At 48.6% G+C, this 23,687-nt stretch overlaps 2 protein-coding genes across 2 annotated transcripts; both read right to left on the reverse strand.

Moving 5' to 3' along the window:
• Nucleotides 1-4,530: 4,530 nt before the first annotated feature.
• Nucleotides 4,531-8,873, reverse strand: LOC123135259 (glutathione S-transferase T2-like). Its single transcript, XM_044554314.1, has 3 exons — nucleotides 8,561-8,873; nucleotides 5,750-6,030; nucleotides 4,531-5,585 (listed from the first exon to the last, which is right to left on the reverse strand). The coding sequence occupies exons 2-3, from the start codon at nucleotides 6,023-6,025 to the stop codon at nucleotides 4,821-4,823; spliced, it is 1,041 nt and encodes a 346-aa protein (XP_044410249.1). The 5' UTR covers nucleotides 6,026-6,030; nucleotides 8,561-8,873; the 3' UTR covers nucleotides 4,531-4,820.
• On the reverse strand, nucleotides 6,336-7,846 carry LOC123139810 (uncharacterized). The gene has a single exon (XM_044559503.1). The coding sequence runs from the start codon at nucleotides 7,668-7,670 to the stop codon at nucleotides 6,336-6,338; it is 1,335 nt and encodes a 444-aa protein (XP_044415438.1). The 5' UTR covers nucleotides 7,671-7,846.
• Nucleotides 8,874-23,687: the final 14,814 nt, after the last annotated feature.

The following is a 23,687-nucleotide window of genomic DNA, read 5'->3' on the forward strand; positions in this document are numbered from 1 at the left end:
TAGGCTACAGATCGAGCCAACTAACATGACCTGGGCCGGTCCAATTTGTGGGCGGATGAGTGGTAGGGAGGAGTTCGGGTGCCTGAAGCGCGAGTGCAACTAATCAACAAAGTACTTCTTTGGGAGCCCCAAAAGGGTCACTTTTGGTGGGCTCAAAGTGTATTGCGCTCTCAGGCACCGCCATGTGTCGCGCTCTTGGCGTCCCTTCCTGATTTTGTTTCTTTTTTAAAAAATATGCATTTTTGGCTTTTAGATGATTTTTTTTGGCTTTTCAGTTTTTCCATCGGATTTTCTTTGATTTTGGTCAAACAAAAACCAAAAAAATAATCAAGGAAAACATGTTTTTTCTGCAATAGGCACAGATTTACTTCTTATGGATGCACAGATTTTCTCCCGCAAGAGATACAGTCATGCCTCTCCGAAAAGGAAAAAACATGTTTTGTTTGTTTTTCTTACACGAGAGGCACATATTTACTTTTTGTGGAGGCACGGATTCGCTTCCACAAGAAACACACTTATGCCTCTCACGAAAAAGGAAAGAAAGAATGCATTTTTTTCTTCTGTGAGAGGCATAAATTTGCTTCTCATTAAGGCACATATTTGCTTCTGCGACAGGTACAGTTGTGCCCTCTTCTGAAAGGGGAAAAAAGTGCTCCCGGTTCGGGCTTTTTCGTCCGATTTTTTTCATGTAAAGAATAGTTCGTCAAGACTTATGAACGTTGGATCTAGTTTTGAACATCTCGACGCAAGAAATTAACGGTGAACATGGTTCGAGATTTGAATGCACGACTTAAGAGATAGTTTTTTTTTAAATGTATCTACGAAAAAAGAGAAAACTCTCTGGTTGCGACACGTGGTGCACCACTTGTCGCAATCTACGAAGGTGGGAATGACGTTTGCAAAGAATATTCCCAAATTATCCATTTTGATGAAACGCCCAATAGGACTTTTTCAGGCCGAGATCCATGTACAGCTTCGATGTTACTTTGGGCGTGGCCCAGTGTGGTCCGCAACCGCTAATAGCGGGTTTTTTTGTAACTGGATCCTCTAACATAAAGGAAAAAGTCAGGTAAGCTACAGTGCCCTAACATATCTCATTCACATCCATATGACTAAAGCTAAAAATACTCTAATTAATTTTCAAAATACAAATCTAGTTTATACTCACCCCGGTCCTTTTTAGGATGCATATAAGTTTTGTTCGAAGTCATAGTTTCTCCCTGTTGACAGAACTTATAGAAAAAAATATTAACATTCACAATGTCAAATCAATCTTGTTAGATTCATTATGAAATGTAGTTTCATAGTATATGCATTTGGTATTGTAGATTGTCGGGGTTATCTCGCGGGCGGGTTCGCGAGACGACTGATGCCACGAGGTGGCTTGTGATTAGGGCAAGACTGCTTTGGAGATCCGGGGACGGGATTGCGCACACAGCACGCGGTGATTTACCCAGCTTCGGAGCTCTTCGGAGAGATAATACTCCTACTGCTGCATGTCTGAATATATATGCGGTGTACATGTCGGGCAGTACAAAGTTGCTCCTGGAGCTGTATCGAGATGAACCAGGAAGCTAGCTACACTTATTCTCTACTCTGCCTCATGTGTGAGTGAGTGTGAATATGTGTGTACGCCGAGTGGCCTTGTGGCCATGGCTTGTGGCCGAATGAGCATGAGTGTGTAGGTGTGGATGGATGGATGGGTGTGGCGTGAGAGCCAAGTGAGGCTTGTGGCCGAATGAGTGACCGTGAGTGACCTTGTGGATGGATGGGTATGTGCTAGCTTACATATGTGAGCTAGCTTGTGATGTAAGCCGTGTAGGCATGGATGTGTGCTTGGGATATAAGCTAGGGTAGCTTACATCCCAAGCTGTGGGTAGCTTGGGAGCTAGGTTAATTTTTGTCCCTGGGGCATTTTATAAATCAATGCCCGAGGGACAAAGTACACTGTAGATGATGATGCGTGTGACGAGCGTACAGTGTATGTTTTATCAGCAACAGTGGTCGCAGTATAGCCGTCTTGTCGATGTCGGGTCCATGCAACGGTTGACTTCGCGTAGCAGGCCGGGTTGCAGCCGGATAGGGACACGGCCGGGCGGCCGGGTTGAGGGACTTGGCCGGGTTGAGCAACCCGGCCAAGTGCGAGCCGGGTTGAGGGGCGTTGCTGGCCCCGGTGTTTTTGAAGCATCGTTCACCGTCTTGGGCCTACCCGGGGGTCATCCCCCCGACAGTAGCCTCCGAGCCTCCGGGCAACTTGAAAAAGTTGCGCGGAGGGTTTTAGCAGACGTCGATGCAGTAGATGGCGTCGAAGATGCCGGTTGCAGCCGGCGGCGGGCGTGCAACAGGCGCGTCGTGTTCCAGGTGGGGGCGCGCGAGCGCACCCACTGGGTGTAGCCCCCGAGCCTCCGGGTAACTTGGAAAAGTTGCGCGGAGGGTCTTGTTGTTGATGATGACGCCGACGGTGACGTCGAGGGCGCCGAGCGCGGACCCGGAGTCCGCCGGCTGAGTGGGGGTGCGGAGCGCACCCACTGGGTGTAGCCTCCGAGCCTCCGGGCAACTTGGAAAGGTTATGTGGAGGGTCTTCGTTGTTGTTGATGAAGCCGACGGTGACGTTGAGGGTGCCGGGCGCGGACGCGGAGTCCGCCGGCTGGAGGGCGCGGGGCCCTGCCGGACACGGACGTGTAGTCCGCCGGCTGAGTGGGGGCGCGCTAGCGCACCCATTGGATGTAGCCTCCGAGCCTCCGGGCAACTTGAAAAAGTTGCGCGGAGGATCTTCGTTGTTGTTGATGAAGCCGACGGTGACGTCGAGGGTGCCGGGCGTGGACGCGGAGTCCGCCGGCTGGAGGGCGCGGGGCCCTGCCGTACACGGACGCGGAGTCCGCCGGCTGAGTGGGGGCGCGCGAGCGCACTCACTGGGTGTAGCCTCCGAGCCTCCGAGCGACTCGAAGAGTCGGCCGAAGGGTCTTGCTGTTGATGATGTGGACAGTGGCGATGGAAATGCCGGTTGCGGCCGGCGTCGGGCTCGCAACCCGCGTGTAGCCTCTAAGCCTCCGGGCAAGGAGGTGGTTCCCCACAGCGATGATCGTGCAAAAGACAAGGTTAGTCCGCGCAGATATATGAAATGTTTGCTTTTAACATTGTAAGTTTATGCGGAGGGTGCAGACTCGGTTTCGTCCGAGCCCCCTTTAGCCTTCTTCATGTCCCCTCCGCTCTTTGGCTTTGCCTCTTGTTAGCTAGACAGCTCGAAGCCGGCCTCTAGCTGTTACGAAGAGTGGCCGCAGAGTGGAGTGTACAGTAGTCGGACTACAGGAGCTGATTCGACCGAGTAGATACTCATAAAGGAAACGTAAACGGTAGGGTTGTCCAAGCCATCTTCTCCCGGACGTTTTTCATGTGGGGTGACCTCCAGCTTTTGCTCTTGCTTGCCGGACAGCCGCGCTGCGGACTGTGGCTGAGAGTGGACCTTCGGTACCGTGTACGCTACTAGTCGTCTGCGGGAACGAACGTATCGGGCCGAGCGGCCAACCTCCGGGCCGAGACTAGCTGGCGCCGGGGCGAACAGTAATGCAACTGTAATAAAGACGGAGGTGGTCCCCGAGCGTCGCTCGGGGTTATCCGTTTGCATAGTGCAAAATATACGCGGGTGAGGAGCTCACATTGATTAGGGCATGTACAATGGAGGCAGCACCTTGGTGCTGCCCCAGCCATCCACATAGGTAAATTTGAATGAAGCTATTGTTGTATGCCACTATCACCCAATGGAAACTACTCTATGTGATGTCATCATCTTATTTTTTCTCTCTCACCTCCTTTCCAACACATGAAACCTCCACTACATTTAAACAATACCAGAATCTATTTGAATTAACAATATCAGCAAGCATACACACTATATCAACAAGCATACACACTGAAAGTTATCAAACAACTTGATTTCCAAACAAAAATCAACAATCTTGATATGCAAACAGTGTCAGTATGTCTTGTCCATGACACTACAAAATCCCATAGTAACAGAATAATCTTAAGGTTTCAAATACCCATAAAGGAAAGATTTGTAAACACACAAATCAAATTTCAGACTGAATTTTTTGTTGTATCCTTTGATTCTTCTCATTCCAAAAAAAAATCTCACATCTTCTACGCTTCCTGGCACATGAAATCCGCTTTTTTTGACATATGTAGAACATCTACACGAGAAGCAAGCCACAAGTTAGAGTATAATAACAAGCATGTCGAAAACACAGATTTTTTCTAAGTTGGCCATTTGGTTTGGCTAGAGCATTCCCTGTTAAATTTGCATGGAGCAACTGACAATAGTACAAGTATCCTGCTGTAGTGCAACTACAGTTTTAAAAACTGAAGGTGAGTTTTATAGCACAACCATCATTCTAATTAAAAAATAGCATTTCAAAAACAATAGTGCAGATTTTTGGGTACAGTACAGTGTAGATTTATGAGTACAATGCATATTTTAAAAACAATAGTGCAGATTTCTGGGTACAGTATAGTGTAGATTTCTGAGTACAATGCATATTTCAAAAACAATAGTGCAGACTTTTAGTGGAACATATATGTGGACTTCGTAACGAACACATGCAGATTCTAGCATTTGTTTCTAAAGTACATCAAGTGGTATGTGTTCTAAGTTATTAATCCTAACAAGAAGAGGCAAGGGAAGGAGTAACCTCATACCTTACAGGGAGAACAAAATTAGATCAGGAATAGGAAAATGCAAGAATAGGATACACACAGGAATATGACAGGAATCAAGATGGAGAACAAAGGAATATGACACACACAGGAATATTACATACCTTCTATTCCTCCCTGAAAAGTTGATCCCCCAATCTTGTAACAGCCTTCATATGCATCTCCTTTGCCCATGGCTCCATTCTTGTTGTGTCAGCATTCAACATATCTGTGAACTTGTCAAACAACTTTGTTCTTTCCTCTGCTAACTTGGCCACTGTCCTCTCCTTTGCTGCCTCATATGCAAGTCGATTAGCTTCTACCTTCTGAGCAGACAATCGACTCTGCAATTCCATCATCTCAGCAGTTCGCTCCTTAGCATCAGCTTGTGCTTGTAGAAAGGCCTCAATCTGTTCTTTCATGTTATTCATCTCAGTAGGTGCTTCCTTATCTTTTCCTGTAGCTTTCTTCGCCCTCTTTCTTCCTGGGGGACGCTGAGCATTCTCAGTTGGTATTGGTGCTGACCTCTTTGTTCCATCTCCTTCTATGTATACATGAATCTTCCACTTTTGGCTGTCTTTCACAGCTTCCCACCAATGCACATACAGGAACTGGTGCCCATTGCGGCTTTGGTACAGGTCTAGCGCTTGCTGCATCAATTGTTTATCACACCGGCCACTCTCATAGGTATCTCTCATCTGGTTATAGCAGCCATTGAAAGAGGTTACCTTCTTTGTTGTTTTGTACCAATGGTTCTTGAGGTGCTTCACATCCCTTTGTCGGTCACTCTCTGTTGTGCTGTTGTATGTATCAACAACCTCCTTCCAGTAGTATTCCCCCTTCTTGGCATTCCCATCGATTGGATTCACAGATTTGCTTAACCAAGCACTCACCTGCACAAAGGAAGTAAGTATATGGTTAAATTTAATTAAACAAAAGACAAAATGCAAGTACAAAAGTATAAAACTAGGAGCCAGCCTAAATAAATTTTAGGTAGCAAGACATGAGATATCTTTGATGTCTACATGACAAGAATAAGAGGATTTGGGGGACTTACCAATCTGAGGTCCTCATCTTTTGTATAGTACAACCTCTGTCTATCTTCATCATCTGCTTCCACATCGATTGTGACACGTTTTCGCTTGTTCGATGGAGTTGTGGTCCTGGGATTAGACGTTGATGGAAGAGGGTGGTGCTTGGCTGGTGGTGGCGGCGGCTGCGTGCAGAACATTGGATATTGGAAACCAAGCTGCTGAGGGGCTGGCAAGGTGAAGTTTGGATGACTTTGGCCTTGAAGGAAGCTCATGAAACCATTAGGAGGACGGTATTCCATTGCAGCTGAAAGAAGAAAAATGTTTGTTATTATGATAGTTAACATAGATAGTTAACATGCCGAGTTCACACTTAACTGAAGTACTAAGTGAAATTCAAGCAAGTACACAACACAAGTCAGTATGCATAATTTAGAGTACATTCAAAGATAGTCTTAAAACACTTGACAACACATACAATTCAAACATAGTCTTAAAACTCACTGCTCTCTCTCTCTCTCTAACACAGAGACACACACACCCCCTCTCTCTCTCTCTCTCTCACACACACACACAGAGATACACCAACGCATCAACAGTTGTAAACTACAACTAGTTGTTTGTAGCTTCACCGAATTTCTTCCAAATATGCTCAACCAAATCATGCTTGAGTCGCTTGTGCATGGACCGGTCACGTATCTCAACATCTCTTCTAATCACGCCGGTGAACAAAGGTGTAGCCCCACTAATCGCTGTCGGCGGCAGAGCAGTGGATGTTCCTAAAGCTTCATTCAAATCGAAGGGTAACTCCACGCCCTTCTCATCTTCAAGTATCATGTTGTGCATGATCACACATGCTTTCATTATGTTGCAGATATCTATTTGATCCCAAAGCCGTGATGGTTCTGCGACAATTTTGAAGCGTTGTTGTAGAACTCCAAATGCACGTTCAACATCCTTTCTCGCACCTTCTTGTTTCTTCGCAAATAACTTGTCCTTTTCAGTTTGAGGCAGCCGAATGGTTTTCACAAAAACAGCCCACTCCGGATATATTCCATCTGCAAGATAATATCCCTTCTTGTATTGTTGCTCATTGACATAGTAGTCTACCCTAGGAGCATTCCCTTGCAATGTTTCAGTGAACAATGGCGACTGATTGAGCACATTGATGTCATTGTTGGATCCTGGGACACCAAAGAAGGCATGCCATATCCATAGATCATAGGATGCAACAGCCTCAAGGATGATGGTAGGGACACCATAGTCACCACGTGTAAACTGCCCCTTCCATCCAACAGGACAGTTTTTCCACTCCCAATGCATGCAGTCTATGCTTCCTAGCATACCAGGAAAACCACGTGCTTCGCCAATTTCTAGTAGACGTTGAATGTCTTCAACAGTTGGCCTTCGCAAATATTCCCCACCAAACTTGGCAATGACCCCCTTAGCAAATTTCTCAAGAGACTCGAGTGTCGTAGATGCACCAAGTCTTATATGGTCATCTGTTTTGTCAGCAGGAATACCATACGCCAACATATGCATGGCTGCTGTGCACTTCTGTAAAGGTGATAGACCTGGACGGCCTAGGGCATCTACCCTTTGAGTGAAGTAGGGAGACCACTCACCAAGAGCTTGAACAATGCGTAGAAAGAGGGGTTTTCCCATGCGGAACCTTCTACGAAAGTAGTAATCAGGATAGGTAGGATTATCACAGAAGTAATCTGCTATGAGAAGTTCATTGTAAAATTCTCTCTTCCTGTCAATATATGTCCTAGGGGCTGACTGACGCCTAGTACTTGGACCTTCTAGTGTATGATGAATGTTTGTGGCTATTTGTGTAGCAAAGTTGTTGAGAGTATTCTGTTGTGCCAAGTAATCTTCTAGAGAGAAAATTTCTGTTGGGTCAATGGTATCATCTTCGAACTCATCGGAACTCAATTGTGACATATTGCAAGTTGAGCTACAATTTAAAAATCAAGTAATAAGAATTATGCACACAACACACATGAAACTATAATTTGGATGGGAAGAATAATATTCATGTGCAAATAGCATACTCGGAACTACCAAAGAACAATAAAAAGATAGCAAAGTGTCCAAGTGTTCTAAGCTCTTAATCCTACCAGCTATTTCTCAAAAAAGAAAAAAAATAACACGGATATGGCACCTTCAGCAGACTAGCACTACTCTTTCTTTATCAGTATATGCAGCTAGCACAAGGGACCAAATTGACCAACGTACATAGATGTTATAACAGTCAGAACTCTGTTCAAATTACCTCTATACCAAAACATCTTGATGGCAGTCACATTTCCTGAATAAGGCTAGTAAGTCTAGCAAAAGAATTCAACATCTGCACCTAGTACAACAACTAATAGTACCAGCATCCCTGTGATTATGCTAATCTAATAATATACCAACTACTAGTACATCTAGCAAAAGAATTCAGCATCTGCACCTAGCCATTAGCAAATAAAAACAAAGATGGGGATTTCATGATTTGACATGTTTCTCTCAGGGCTAGCAAATCAGCATCTGCACCTAGCCATCTGCATCTGCACCTAGCTAATTAGCATAATTTTCTCTTCACAATTGCAAAGAGCAGAGTACCAAGGCTGATCTGACATGTTTCTCTCAGGGCTAAGAAGAAAAAAGATGGGGATTTCAGGATTTCCACAAGCATGGTTGCCTCACTCAAATAGATTGAATCAAAATCACACACAGGGGAATCAATCTTCTTGGAACGGATCTGTTCTTGGAACCCTAGCCTAGTTTACTGAGCAAAATAAATCTGGCCATGACCACAAGAAGAAGCAGGGGAAGAACTAGACTCGTACCTTGCAGCAAGAGCTGCAGTCGGATGTCGACGGCAGGTTGAGGACGAGGTGCGCCGCCTTCTCCGCTGGTTCGCGCGCCGCGCCTCCGCTCCCTGGTTCGCGCGCCGCGCCTTCGCTCCCTGGTTCGCGCCCTTCTCTTCTCCCCTTCCCGCCCTTCCCTTCTCTCTTTCGCGCCCTTCCCCTCTCGCTCGCGGGATTTTGTTGGGCGAGTGTGGTCCCGAATCGAGCGGAGCGACGGACCTCCCACCGCGTCGCCCCAGCGGCCGCCTCGTTGGTTTCGTCAGCGAAGAAGCGAGTTCTTCTGCAGGAGCCCGTTTCGATCTGCAAGCCACAGGTTTGGTTGATGTGGCACTCGGCAGGAGGAGGTGGCACATGGGGCGCCCGTCCAGCGTGGCCCATTGGCCATGCCCTTAGGCGGAGGTTGTTGATGACAGCCGGCACGGCCTGTCCATTGGGTGTAGCCTCCGAGCCTCCGGATGGCTCGAGGGGTGCCCCAGCCGACAGACCGGAACGGTCAGGCGTCGAGGTGTACGAGCGGCGTCGCGAACGGATTTTTTTCTTTCTCTCCAGCCGACCTGTGCAGCTGGACGCACATTGTTTGTTTCTTCTTTTTCTTCTTTTTTTTTTTAACGGCCGGGTAGCCGGAGCAACCAGGACTTCCGGGTAGCGGGCGCGACCCGGCCTTCCTGGATTTTGTTTTTCTCTTGTTTACACGGGCACCCAGCCACTGACTTTTCTCTCACGAGTGAGGCGGGTGGAGCCGGCGCGGCCGGGTCGCAGGACACCGGACGAGCGGAACCGGCGAGCGGGCGCAGCCGGGTCGCGGGACGCCGGACGGGGGGATCCAGCGAGAGGGCGCAGCCAAAGGGGCGGGCCCGGACCCGGCGCCGGTCGTGGGCGGAGGGGAGCCGGCGCAGGGGGAGCCAGGGCGGACCCGGCGGGGGAAACGACGCGGCGAGCCGGCCGGAGCAGGGACGCGGCGGGGCGGACCCGGTGGTCGGCCGTGTAGGCGGAGCAGGCGGCCCCGGGCGGGCGTCGAGCCGACGCGGGGTGATGCAGGGGTCGATGAGGGCGGGAGCCGGCGGGGGCGGAGCCGGCCGGCCGGCCGGGTCGACGAATGTGGCCGCGCGCGGACCCGGCAGGAGCTGGAGCCGGCGAGGCGAGCTGGGTGAGGGAGCGCTGCGCGGGGAAGGCCGGACGCGCTGCGGAAGCCGGAGCGGGGGACCCGGCTGGCGCGGACGTCTTGACGCGGCGCGCGGGGGCGGCCGAAGCCCGTGAGGCGAGGCTGGTCGCCGTGGCGCGGGGGCGTGGAGGCGTGGTTGGTGGAGACGGCAACGGGCAGGGGAGGTCGTGGAGCCGTCAGGAGCTGGACGAAGCCGCGGGGAGGCACGGGCGAGGAGGGCTCGGGCGGCGCTCGCGGTGGAGCAGCGCGAGAGGCACGCAGGTGGCCCCGTGGCGGGGGAGCGCGCGCGGAGGAGGAGCAGGCCGGGCGCGCGGGACGCGTCCGTGGAGGCGTTGCTGGGACAGAGGAGCTGAGGCGAGGTGGAGCTCGGGCTTCAGCGGAGCTTTGCTACATCTACAGGCCATTTGGCACGGAAAGGAAGTTACGGACTGACATGCCCTAGTTAAAATCAAGGGGTGGAGTCGGGTGAATTCATGGTGGAGAGGAGGACACATCTCCGTGTAGGATTTTCGGGCTTTTGAGCGTCGATGTGTGAGGGCCAGCAGAAAGCAGCGGTAGCAGGGAGCTCTTCTACGAGCAGAGGCGGCACGGCTGAGAGGTCATGCACTGCTGCTGCTTGCGACTTAGCACGGGGAGGAGGCCCACGGAGATGCAACAGAAGATGGGCACGACAGTGGGCGCCGCAGCTGGCCGGAACGAGCCAGTGCACGGGCAGTATTCGGGCAGCGTCCGAGTCATATCTGGGAAGTGTATAGGGAATTATCTGGCTATTGTCTGGGCAATATCCGACTTGTGTCTGACTAATGTCTAGGTAGTGTATGGGGCATATCTGGTTTCCTTCTAGGAAGTGTATGACCATGGTTTTGGCGGTGCATGGCCATTGTACAGGAAGCATCTAACCATTATCGGCCATTGCCTCGGAGGAGCAAACGGAGGAGCGAGGGAGGCGCAGCACAGAGGGGAGCGGACGCGAGCGGCACACGGATGGATGCGGCCGACCGAAGCGAAGCGGCGCGGCGTGCACGGGCGGACGGCCGGCGTCGCAGCGGTGGTGACAAAGAGGCCGAGGCCGACGACGAGAACGCGCCGTCCCGCACGGTCGCTCCGGGGGCGTGTTGATGTCAAGCCCCCGAGCGCTACCGGAGAGACGATGGCGATGTCGCGATGATGATGAAGAAGATGGTCCCGTCCGGACCGCGGTTCTGGAGCAGCTGTGGTATCATAGTACCTCCCAAGGTGGGCGCCAATTGTCGGGGTTATCTCGCGGGCGGGTTCGCGAGACCACAGATGCCACGAGGTGGCTTGTGATGAGTGCAAGACTGCTTTGGAGATCCGGGGACGGGATTGCGCAAACAGCACGCGGTGATTTACCCAGCTTCGAAGCTCTCCGGAGAGATAATACTCCTACTACTGCATGTCTGAATATATATGCGGTGTACATATCGGGCAGTACAAAGTTGCTCCTGAAGCTGTATCCGGATGAATCAGGAAGCTAGCTACACTTATTCTCTACTCTGCCTCATGTGTGAGTGAGTGTGAATATGTGTGTACGTGAGTGGCCTTGTGGCCATGGCTTGTGGCCGAATGAGCATGAGTGTGTAGGTGTGGATGGATGGATGGGTGTGGCGTGAGAGCCAAGTGAGGCTTGTGGCCGAATGAGTGACCGTGAGTGGCCTTGTGGATGGATGGGTATGTGCTAGCTTACATATGTGAGCTAGCTTGTGATGTAAGCCGTGTAGGCATGGGTATGTGCTTGGGATATAAGCTAGTGTAGCTTACATCCCAAGATGTGGGTAGCTTGGGAGCTAGACTAAGTTTTGTCTCTGGGACATTTTATAAATCAATGCCCGGGGGACAAAGTACACTGTAGATGGTGTTGCGTGTGACGAGTGTATAGTGTATGCTTTATCAGCAACAGTGGTCGCAGTATAGTCGTCTTGTCGATGTCGGGTCCATGCATCGGTTGACTTCGCGTAGCAGGCTGGGTTGCAGCCGGATAGGGACCCGGCCGGGCGGCCGGGTTGAGGAGTCCGACGGGGTTGAGGGACTTGGCCGGGTTGAGCAACCCGGCCAAGTGCGAGCCGAGTTGATGGGCATTGCTGGCCCCGATGTTTTTGAAGCGTCGTTCGCCGTCTTGGGCCTATCCGGGGGTCATCCCCCCAACATAGATGTTGATATTTTTTAATATAAATTTGATTAAACTTTACAAAGTTTAACTTGGCACAAATGCAATACGGGGAGTAAAAAGGATTGCATGAAGTACATTTACAAAAATTACATACAAACAAAATGGTGCAATAAATATAATTTTGGATTTATTTCTATCAACAGTACCTGCTACAGTAGACTCATGAAGTGTTCGCTATAGTAACCATGCGTTTGTTATAGCAATAATTCTATGGTTTCGACATGTATTAGGAGCTTCCAAGGGGCTTACAAAACGACCACTAGCTGACATTGAGGCCGAAATGTGTAAGGGCACCACAATCACCACTCTCCTCTCAAACAAATACCATCTCTTGCAGCACCTCAACATGACATACAAATGAAAATAATACCATCAAAACATAATTGAAACTCAAGCCAAACGCAGATAAAACTAAAACTAAACAACCTACTCCAAGAATCGGTTAGAAAAAGAAGACTTAATCCCACAAGGGAAGAACATAGCCGCGAAGCGCGCGTTGGCTTCTAGTAATTAGTAGCGTGTATACATGGATGGAAACAAGGAGGCATCTTGGGAATCTATGACTGATTATGTCATGTCAGTCCAGACCTTTGGTTTTGTGTGAGAGCATGTGCCTCTCTACTTTTCCACACAGCTTTTAAGAAAATGGTATCTAGCTAATGCTAAGTCTAGATTATGCTTTCAATACGGCTAGTTTTGGTGCTGAAATGGTATAAAGAACCCTCTGTCTGTATCCTTTTTCAAGTTTATCTTAAAAAAAGATGGCCGGCCGTCTTAAGATACTGGAAACAAAAGGGGCACCTTGTGAATCCACGACCAATTATTGTAGAAGAAAACATATCTCACACCTACAAGCTCTCTCCGCGGTGCTAGAAAACATACTACCTCTCTCGATATCTCATCTCTCCCTTCTTTGTTTTCTCATCCCATGCTATAATTTATCCCCAATCCTCCTAGTGATCTCCTCTAGTAGCAGGATACAACATTGTTGCCCATGCTGTAGAACAAAGGAGTGCTTGCCGGGAGACCGCGGACTGGACGCGTTGTGGTCGGCGGGGTAGCTCTTGGTGGCACCGTCGTGGGGTAGCTCTCTCTCTCTCTCTCTACCCATTCGTCACAAGCAACCTTCAAATCACACGGCTGAGCTCGATTTGTCCCAGGCAAGCTTCAATTCGACTACTCCCCTTTCTTAATTTCATTATTTTTCCTGATTTTGCATTTGCTTTCAATTTGTGCCTTCTATATGTGGGTCTTTTAACCCCCTTTTCTATGTTTTCTCTGCTCACTCTATCTCGTTGGATGTCAAAGAATATCACTAGTATGTTGGGAGTTAAACACAACACGGCCCCTCAATATTGTACATGTCCAAATTGTATGCGTGCATGTATCCGAGTAGTATTATAGATATAGCAAACCGAGTAGTATTGGTCTAGTAATCTTGGAAATTGATTTCTGAGCTTGGGCGTAGCAGGTCTCGTTATCAGGACAGTCTGTTGCCTCAAAGATTCGCGTAATTTCTCATATCTGCCCAATTTCTCTGAAAGAAACAAGCGGGGAAGCCATCCGGTCCCAGTGCCTTAAATGGTCCAAGAGAATGGATTTTCAGCTCCCGGATGCCTAGGCACCATCTATGAACAGTAAAAATATATAAAACAAAATAAAAAAAATCTAGAACTTAGCAACATCGCATATGATCGAACTTTGTAGGTGCTTACAAATTTTCATGCCAAAAAACCGTTTGAGGAGCTCTACACACGAAAAAAGATTTCAGTTCTTGGAGTTTTTAGCACTTTTAGCACTGAAATCTGAAACTCGTTTGTACACCTTTCTCATATTTGGCATCAAAACTTGCAAGAAGCTAGAAAGTTTTTGATCATCTTTGATGTTGCAAATGTTTCAGATTTTTTTGATTTTTTTTCTACTTTTTTGATTTTACTGTTCATAGAGAGTGCCTAGGCAGCTGGGAGCTGTTAGAGCATTACTAGTAGAACCCTCAAACCCTCAAATCTCTAAAAATAACTGCTTTTTTACAGTTTTCATCGAAAAAAACCCGTAGACTAGAACCCCTTAACCCTCAAACCCTCAAATTTTTTTAAAGGTCCAACCCTCAAACCCTCTTCCAACCTTCAAAAGTAAGGGCTGGGGAGCAAAACCTACCCCAACCCTCATTTGGCGGTTATCCTCGCGCGGGAGGGAAAAATCCTCCCAACTCCCGCGCCCACGCCCGCGACCTCCGCTGCTAGTCGCCCCCGTCGCCGGCGGCCGCCCCGTCGACCTCCCGCGCGCCTGCGCCCGCCCTGCCCCTAGCCGCCGGCCTCTCCTCCACCTCCTCCCGGCCGCGGCCGCGGTCGCCCCGCCCCCGACCGTCGCCATCCGTCCCGCTGCCCGCGCCGCCCGCCCCGCCGCCTCCGGCTCCTGCCCCGGCCTCTCCTCCTCCCGCGCCCCTCCGCCTCCGCGCCCTCCGCCTCGACCTGCCGCCACCGTCCTCCGGCCCGTGCCCGCCGCCCGCCCCGCCGCCTCCGGCTCCCGCCCCCGGCCTCTCCTCCTCCCGCGCCCCTCCGCCTCCGCGCCCTCCGCCTCGACCTGCCGCCACCGTCCTCCGGCCCGTGCCCGCCGGCCGCGCCGCCCGCCTCCCGCCCCCGCGCCCTCCGCCTCCGCCTCCCAACCCCCGGCCACTGCCCTCCGCCCGCGCCTGCCCCGCCCTCCGCCCCCGCGCCACCCTCCGTCCGTCGTGCACGAGGTGCTCGACGGTATGCCCGCAACGACAACGTCGTTCATGGGGAATATTCGGTTATAAGGGTTGGGTTTGAGGGTTCTAATCTTTGTCCCTGTTTTTCAACCCGTAAAAGTGCACAAAAAGACCATTTTTGGACCCTTAAAACGCTAGTGAGGGTTTGAGGGTTTGAGGGTTCTACTAGTCGTAATGCTCTTACACCTTTCTCGTGGTCCAATCTGGAACGAAGTATCTACTTGTCCGTAATTCTGAACAGAGACCATCAATCACTCATTCAGTCACACAAGAATTAATAAAATCAATTACTGAATCCGCACAAAGAGTTGTATCAACAACAAACAACTTACAGAAATAGGCTGTAGCCATGGCCGATATAGACTCATGGTCCTTGTGCTTTCCGATGGAAAAACCGAGTGTTAGGCCATGTACAATGCAAGGTGCTTAGGGGGAGGTGCTTAGGCCTTGTACAATGGGAGGTGCTTAGAGAAATAGACCAGGTTTTTCTTAAGCACCGGTGCTTATTTGTATAGGGGAGACGCTTAACTGTAGAAATAGGCACCGGTGCTTCAGAAAAACCCAGTTTATTTTTCTAAGCATCTCTCTAAACACCTCCCATTGTATAAGGCCTTAGAGAAATAAACCAGACTTTTCTTAAGCACTGGTGCTTATTTGTACAGGATAAACACTTAACTAAGCGTCTCTCCTGTAGAAATAGGCACCGGTGCTTCAAAAAAACTCGGTTTATTTTTCTAAGCACCTCCCTAAGCATCCTCATTGTACAAGGCCTTAGGATCACTTTTCCGCAGCCATGCTATACAGGATCTCTGCATCCACAATATCTCCTCCCTATAAAGCAGTTCATTCATCCCGTCTGTCGCCTTCCTAATTTTCTTCCTATCTGCATAGACATAAGCTCCTCTAGGCGAGAGCGAGCCTTAGTGATTTCCTTAATAACATTACCAAAAAAAACGACTCCACTCCTGCAGTTTTTTCATCATATTACCCGGACCAGAAGCAGTATCACCAAGATTAAGAATAGACCCCAACTCAGTTCATGTGTTCATAATTACCTCTGGGAGGGATGGATTCCCCTCCCACATCACCTCGTACTCCCTGCACCTCCTCCCCGATGCCGACAATAGTTCCTCCTGTGCGCATCGGAGCAGGATGGGAAGGTGGTCGGAACTGGGCGCCACCGAGTGCTCCACCCTAAAAGTATATGAAAGGACCGCAAAACCGAGGTCGCCCAAACCACAAACTTCAAGAACATCACGAAAATCAATCATCTGACCTGCCGACCACGTGTTTCGGAGAAGTGCCCAAAACTCCATATCGCTTCAATGAAATCTCCCACCATGACCCACGGCATGTCGGCCTATTGGTGAAGATTAAGGAGGAGGGACAACATACGATGACAGTCCTCCTTCTGGGGCTTGCCGTAGACACAAGTAAGCCTCCAGGGTGGCTTACCCGCCGCAACAGTCATATATGCATCAATATATATTTTGTTCATTTCTTTACATCAAGACTCACTTACTCATGCCAATACAAAGCAAGACCACCACTACGATTCACACTATCAGAAGCATCAAAACCTCGTAACCTTAACCAAGCATGATATCTCTTCATTTTATTCTTAGACTGTCTAGTTTCACAAAGAAAAACGATACTAGAGGAATGGGCCTGCACTAGACTTACAAGATCTTGAACTGTCTGAGGGTCTCCCCTTCTCAGCAGTTCAATCTTAGGATATTTATTGCTCCTGACAGGGCTTCGCCAACCCCGTAAGTTCGTCGGCGGCCCTTGGGCCGACTGCCTCCATAGTGTTGGACACCTCCTTCATGTCCTGGTCACCCATCCCACCGCCTAGCCGGGTCTGCTGCCCCTCCAGAGTCCCTGTGGTCTTGCGTTTTTTTGGTGTACCTGAAATCACAAGCTCAGCCCAGGTGCCCGTGTTAGCATAAACCACCAGATCCTTGTTGCCCACCTCCTCCCCAATACCAATCACATGATCGTCACTAGAGTTGCACTTGCCCAGGGTCGAAACATCATCCGGGAGTTCCGCATCAGCCATTCTCACTTCATGAGAGAGGTCATGCATCACCGGTATGATGTCAGATCTCCTCGGCTGGGAATAGTTTGAACTCTGGCCGTTCATGGAGGTTTTCCCATGGAAACTTTTGTCGGCCGCTGCAGTTGCATGCTTCTCCTTCAACATGCCCTTTCCGCTACACAACATGTGCTTGCCGAAAAAGGCTTTCGCCCCGCTTTATATATAAAGCAAAGATCAACATCACCCGATACAAATGCAAGCTCCCACAACACACTCACACACACACCCAAGGCAAGATACATAGGTGCTGAGCGCAGCAACACCATCCCTAGCACTACAAGAGCAGCTGGGGGCTACCGACGTGAACACGCCACCGCGTAGAAATGAAGCCACATATGACGAGCCGTGGGCTTCAAGGCAGCGCCTTCAGGAAGGAAACGACACCGGAGCGTCGGCACCGCCCGATCCAAGGATCAGAGTTTCCCCTGGAGCACCACGACGGGCAATGAGAGCCGCGACAACGCCTTCAAGAAGGGAAGGAGCTTCGCCGCCGCCGGTCCATCCAAAGATAGATCAGGTTTTCACCCCAGCCACACTCATCGCCACCGCACGCCACACCCCGGCAACCACGCCGCCCAGACGGCCGTGGCACCGGGCAGCACCGAGCCACGAGCTCTGCCCATAAGCACCGCGGATCCACCTCCAGGGCCGCCGCCCCGGCATCCAAGACCATGACACCACCTCACCCGAGCCCTGCCGCTACCCCAACCAAAGATACGAGCGGAAAGGACCCGCCTTTCGCACCCCTGGACGGCCTCCAGTGCCGAGACCCAAAAGGTCGGCCAAACTGGCCTCTATCAACCCGTCCGTGGTACCGGGCGCGAGACGAGCTCGGTCCTGCTGCCGGACGTGAGACGAGGTCGTCCTGCTGCCGGGTGCGGGATGAGTGATGGCCCGCAACTGGGGGAGAGCCCACCCTTCGACGAAAGTAGCGCCCGGACGCCGAGGAGAGGGGTCAAAGGCCGAAACAGTCCACCTGCAAACGAGCCGACGCCGGCGGAGAAGCCAACCGTCGCTGCAGCCGGAACCGCCGAGCTACCGTGTAGACACCAAGCAGCAGGGAGGCCATCATACCTCCCGCCGCCGCCGTAGCCCACGGTCAGAGCAGCCACCACGCCGGGCCGCTGCCCAAACCTGCGCCGCTCGCCCAGACCAAGCCGTAGGTCCGCTGGAACACGCAACCACCGGCCACGCCTCCGCCCGCCAACCCCGCCACCACACAAATCGACGCCAGCACCGAGAGATTGCCGGGAGCCCCATCCACCACCACCACACCCGCCACGAGCAGCAGGTGCTGCACCACCCGCGGCGAGGACGAGCACGACAGCAGCCCGCAGGCTCGCGGTGCCCAGATCTGGCATGCTAGCTCCAGCCGACACCGCCTCCTCCCCACCGCACGCCTGGGCATCCACGCCGCCGCCGAGCCCTGCCGCCGTTCATCAATTGCTGGGTTGCCAGTGTTGTGATCAGCTACTTGCCTTTGTCGACGAGCCGAGCCAGCACGCCCTGAGATTGAAGATGCGGTACTCTCCACGAGAAGTCGAGGCCCCGATAAGCTGTTGGGCACTTTTCTGGACTGCCTCCCGAAGTGGCACGGCGGTGAGCATTTGAGCTTGCTGCTATACTTGCCAGAGGGTGCACCCCTTGATCTTCCTACCACAAGACTTCTCCTGGTGCCCAAGGTATACGCATGTGTAGCAAAAGTGCGGCAGTTTCTTTCGGGACTAGCTAAACATTATTTGGGACAGTCGACTGACCACAGCTTGGTTCAGTCGATTTGTGTACTAGCCAAGTTTTTCTTGGTGGTACTAGATCGCCCGGTGCATGCTGCTCCTTTGCCGACAAATATATCATAAGCAAGTTGCGTTGCGTTGCCGAATACTTTAATCCCACAGTACTGTATCATAAGCAAGTTGTGCTATGACGAGACATGCTTAGATCCAGCACTGATTGGTGTATGGCACGAGATGTTATACATACGCACACGAAGATTGCTAATACATACTTGCAGCCGAGATTACACCAAGTTGACCATAATCACTAAACGAAAACTAAAACCAAACTTACAAAACTAAAAACAAACCAGATTTTTTCTAAGGAATAATGAATTAAGGACGTTGGTATTACATAAAAGAAGAAAGAAAATATATAAACACATAAAACAAACAATGATAGAAAATTGCACATGATTGCCAAAATAAGCATATAGTGATGCAATTTTTAGACAACGGTATGAACCCCACACACATTACATCAAAATTGAGTGAGTGTTTATCCAAGTTATGAGGGCAATTATTTGATAGGCGCCTAGTTTTCTACAACCTGTCTCGGACCCTAAAAACAAAAACGAAATCACATAATAGTGCAATGATATCGGCATTGCCTCTAAAGTAAGAAAATGAAATAAAATAAAAATCAAAATAATGAAGTTTTCTATGGAGGAATGAAACCATTTAAGAAGAAAGAAAATAAAAAAAGTAAAGCTAAATTAAAATAACAAAGTTTTCTAGGGAATAATTAACCCCTTTAAGAAAAAAGAAAAAGAGAAAAAAATTCACACAAGTTTGCACTGAAATTGCACTCCTACTAATATGCAACTAACAAACATATAATATTGCAATTTCGCCCTCTACTATAATTTGTACACATGTAGTATAGTACTTGCGTGTATTCTTATTTAAACACAAATATATGTATGTATGTATGTATGTATGTATGTATGTATGTATGTATGTATGTATAACATTTTCTAAAAAAAGAATGAAGCAGTGGCATTGGTACCATGCTTTGGGAAGAAAGGAATGAAAAAAAAAATCATGATAAAATTTGCACATAAATTGCGCCTTTTATAGCTATGCCAGAACTAACATATACTAGTAGAATTTACATAAGGAATAAGTTTCAAAGAAGGAATGAATTAGTGTCATTGGTATTACCTTTAAATGAGAGAGAAAGTGAAATAAAAAACATAAAACTAAAATTTCGTCAAGATTAGAAAAAAAAATGCACTTCTTATAATACGTAAGAATAAACATATAGTAGAGAAATTTCCATATATACTCTAATATAATGTTTACATGTAGTACTTGTGTGCATATATTTACACACTCAACATAAAAAAGTAGCATAAAGAAAAAGGAAAAGTCACCAAAGAAAAACAAAAAACAAAAGCCAAAACCCAAAAAAACAAAAAATAACCAATAAAAGGAAAGAAAAAAAGAAAAGTAAAAATGCATAGAAACAGAAAGCTAGAATAAAAAGATAAAGCAAAAATACCCACAAAAGAAAGAATGAATATGTGGCATTGGTATTACCATTGAAGAACAAAGAAAATGGGAAAAAGAATGTAAAACAAACACTGGCAAAATTTGCGCAAAATATACATAAAAATTGTGCTTTTTAAAAATATGTAAGAATAAGCATATAAAAGTGGAACTTTTGCAAAAAAAAAATCTAAGAACAAATGAATAGTGGCATTGTTATTAACCTTAAAGTGGAATGAAAATGAAGTAAAGACAAACAATTTCAAAATAATGTTTTTTTTCTAAAAGGGAATGAATTAGTGGCATTGGTATATCCTTTAAGAAGAGAGAAATTAAAAAAAAATTGCGCACAACTTCACACAAGAATTGCACTGTCGTACTATGCAAAAATAATCATGAAATCATGACATTTTGGCAGATATTATATAGTATTTGTATGTAAAAACACACAAAACAAAAAATAAGCAATAAAGAAATGGAAAAAAGGAAAAGAAAATAAACACAACCCAAAAGAACAATACGAGCCCAAGAAGCAATTCGACTGACCCAAAAAAGGGGTCAATTGGTTCCACACAGCCCAACCCAACAACAGAACTAAACAGAAAAACATGAAAACATCACATATCTCAAGGCAAATCCAATGAACAAAAATTTTACTGACCACAAAATGCAAAATCAGCCGACTGAAATGTAGCTAAAGCAAAAATCTAGTACACATTATTCCATAGGATTCAATCTTATGAATCAAACGACCAATGTAGGAAAAAACCCTAAGGATTCTAACCCTTCAAAAATCCTATGAAATTCTTTTTTAATCAAAGGAGCCCTTAATTTAAGATCAACCTGCAGTAGATGATTGCACATATTATCTATGTGTATTGTACTAACTTCGATCATTTGCGTGCAGGGGGGTTATTGGGTATGGCTAGAATTTGGATGGGCGAGGAGACCGAGGAGCGGATGAATTTAGGGCTGACCCGGACCTTGGTCATTTTGAGCTTTGTAGCCCATCTTACACTGGCCCTATTAGCCGGGATCCGTCGGTGTAGAGACTCAGGCGTGCGGAGGTTTTTGGTGTGGTCGGCGTACCACGTGGCCGAGATAGGCACGCCAATTACCCTGGGCAAGGTGTTCCTCGACACCGCGACCGCCGATAGCGAGCAGCAACTGTTTGCCGCATATAGAGAGCAGCAGATGTTTGCATTCTGGGCGCCGTTTCTCCTGCTCCATCTTGGTCGCCCGGACATCATCACCAGCTACGCCTTGGAGAACAAGAGGTTGTCACCGAGCCACATCGTTGGTCTCATCCTTCCAATTGGAGGAGCTATCTATGGATCATACAAGCAAAGATTTATGCACGGCGACGGGGCTCTCCGTGCCTCCTTCTTCATCATGCTTGTCTTTGGTTCCTATAAGTATGTGGAGAGGGCAGTTGCGCTACACCGAGCTTCCTTTGACAACATACGCCGCTCAAACGAGAGAAAGATGTTAAAGCAATTCAGTTTTGAGGACGAAGGATGTAAACGGGATAATGATGACGCCCTGCTTGATGCTCACCGTCTTCTTGGTGTTGCCATGGGTGCCTTTAGTGAGTATGAAGTCAGAAATGGTGGCTCTCAGAGATCTTATTCTGGTTGGAAGTACGTGAGCAAGGTGGTGGAGATGGAGGCGTCACTCATGTATGACTTGTTGTACACCAAGGCAAGCGTGATCCACACTTGGGCTGGCTACATCATCCGTGTCCTCTCGCCGCCAGCCGCCGCCACGGCGCTCTATCTCTACCACAGTAGAGATGGCCAGGCTCTGGAAAGTGCAGATCGGACGGTCACATACATCTTGCTTGTTGGTACCCTGGCGTTGGATGTCATATGGCTGCTGAGAGCACTAGGGTCCACCTGGACATATGTATTCTTGGTTGATGGAAAGCAAGGCCAAGAAGAAGAAATCAGACTAGTATGTAACCGTCGCCGGAACCTCTGGGGCAATTCGCGGCTGCTGGGCCGTCTCAAGAAGGCATGTCGTCGAGTTGCGAGTCAATCATGGTATTGGCCCCGTCGCCTTCTGGTCTCTCTGGATCCATTCCGGCTCGCACAGAGAAGTGGCCCAAGTGGCCACAGGTTGTTGCCAGACTCGGGCGTCGGACAATGCAACTTGTTGCAAGAATGCAGTACTTCTCCTGAGGGTCGACTGGAGAGTATGGTTTCTTATTTCTCTGCTGGACCTGAGAAGAAGATTGATATCAAGGATGAGTTGTTGGAAGCTATGTGTACACATGTACTGCTGGAACCTGGCACAAGAGCCGGGAGGCGTCCCATAAAGGAACTCGATGATTATATGGGCTCTAATAGGGAGCACTATAGTTTCGAAAGCAACCTCATCGCATTCCACCTAGCCACGAACATTTTCCTCTTGTGCAAGCCAACGTGGATAGAAAGTGAAGCATCAGCCAAATATGAGAAGCAGATCCGAGCGCTATCAGATTACATGATGTTCCTCCTCGCTCAACGCAAGCACATGGTATTGAAACCGGGCGATGAGAGCAGCGACTACAAAAAGTGCCGCAACGATTTGACGGAGATATGGTGTCTAAGAGGAACCGATGGTTCTCCAACAACAAGAGCGACCAGGCTTGCTAACACTCTTCTATTCATGGATGTGACTCATGGCAGTAACCGGAAATCAAGTCTTCTTTCTAACAGAAACAAAACTCTCGCGCTTGGTACTTACTGGGCCTTGAAGCTGCTACGCGAGCTGGGAGCAAGTGTAAGGGATGATATGCGGAGCCAACACATTCAAAAACTTGAAGATTTCATTCTGGTATTCACCGATGAGGCACAAACAAATATTAAACTGTATAAGGACCGCGGGGAACATCCGGAACTCCTCAATTATATGTTGCAGCTCATTCTTGCTTCATGGATGCGTTTTCTCATCTTCACGTCCAACCAATGCAGCAGCCAATCCCATGCCAAGCAGCTCAGCTGTGGCGGTGAACTCTTAACCATAGTCTGGCTGATGAATCAACACAGGACTATCTTTTCCATGTCAACAAACTGACCACTGTCGTATCTCCTCTGCTCTGTTGTGCTTTGATTTTCTACTAGCGCATGTGCTCGTGCATTGCCACGGGGAGTAAAAAATGTCGCACTCCCCTAGTGGAATAAGTGTCAATTTTTTCCAACATGAAAAAAGAATTGTGCTTTCAGCCAAATCATTTTGGCAGAACTTCTAAGGAATGTATGGATTGTTTGGTTTACAACTATTCTATTTTATTTCGACCTCTACTATACGAATTGTCCAGGGTTAATGCGAGACATATGTAGTGTGAAAGACAGAAGGACCCGTGATATTGGGTTAACTGTTATGACTGGTTCATTAACCGGAAACCAAAAACACGAGCAATTATAATTTCTAAACCTGGGACAATTTTCTCATGGGAAATCTTCTTGGAAATCTCTATCAGATTGCATAATTAGTTGTTGTGTTGCCTTATGAGTCGCCACCGAAAATCACTTAGTGATTGCTAGGCTAGCCCAACCTGCTATTGTGTCCCGTCGGCTACTGTCGTTGACGATGAAGGTTGTGCCCTCCCGCGTGCCGAGGGTGCTGCGGCCCCTAGTCCCAGCTCCTTCCACCCAGCACCTAT

This window comes from Triticum aestivum, chromosome 6B (genome assembly GCF_018294505.1).
Source record: "Triticum aestivum cultivar Chinese Spring chromosome 6B, IWGSC CS RefSeq v2.1, whole genome shotgun sequence".
NCBI classification, from domain to species: Eukaryota; Viridiplantae; Streptophyta; class Magnoliopsida; order Poales; family Poaceae; genus Triticum; species Triticum aestivum.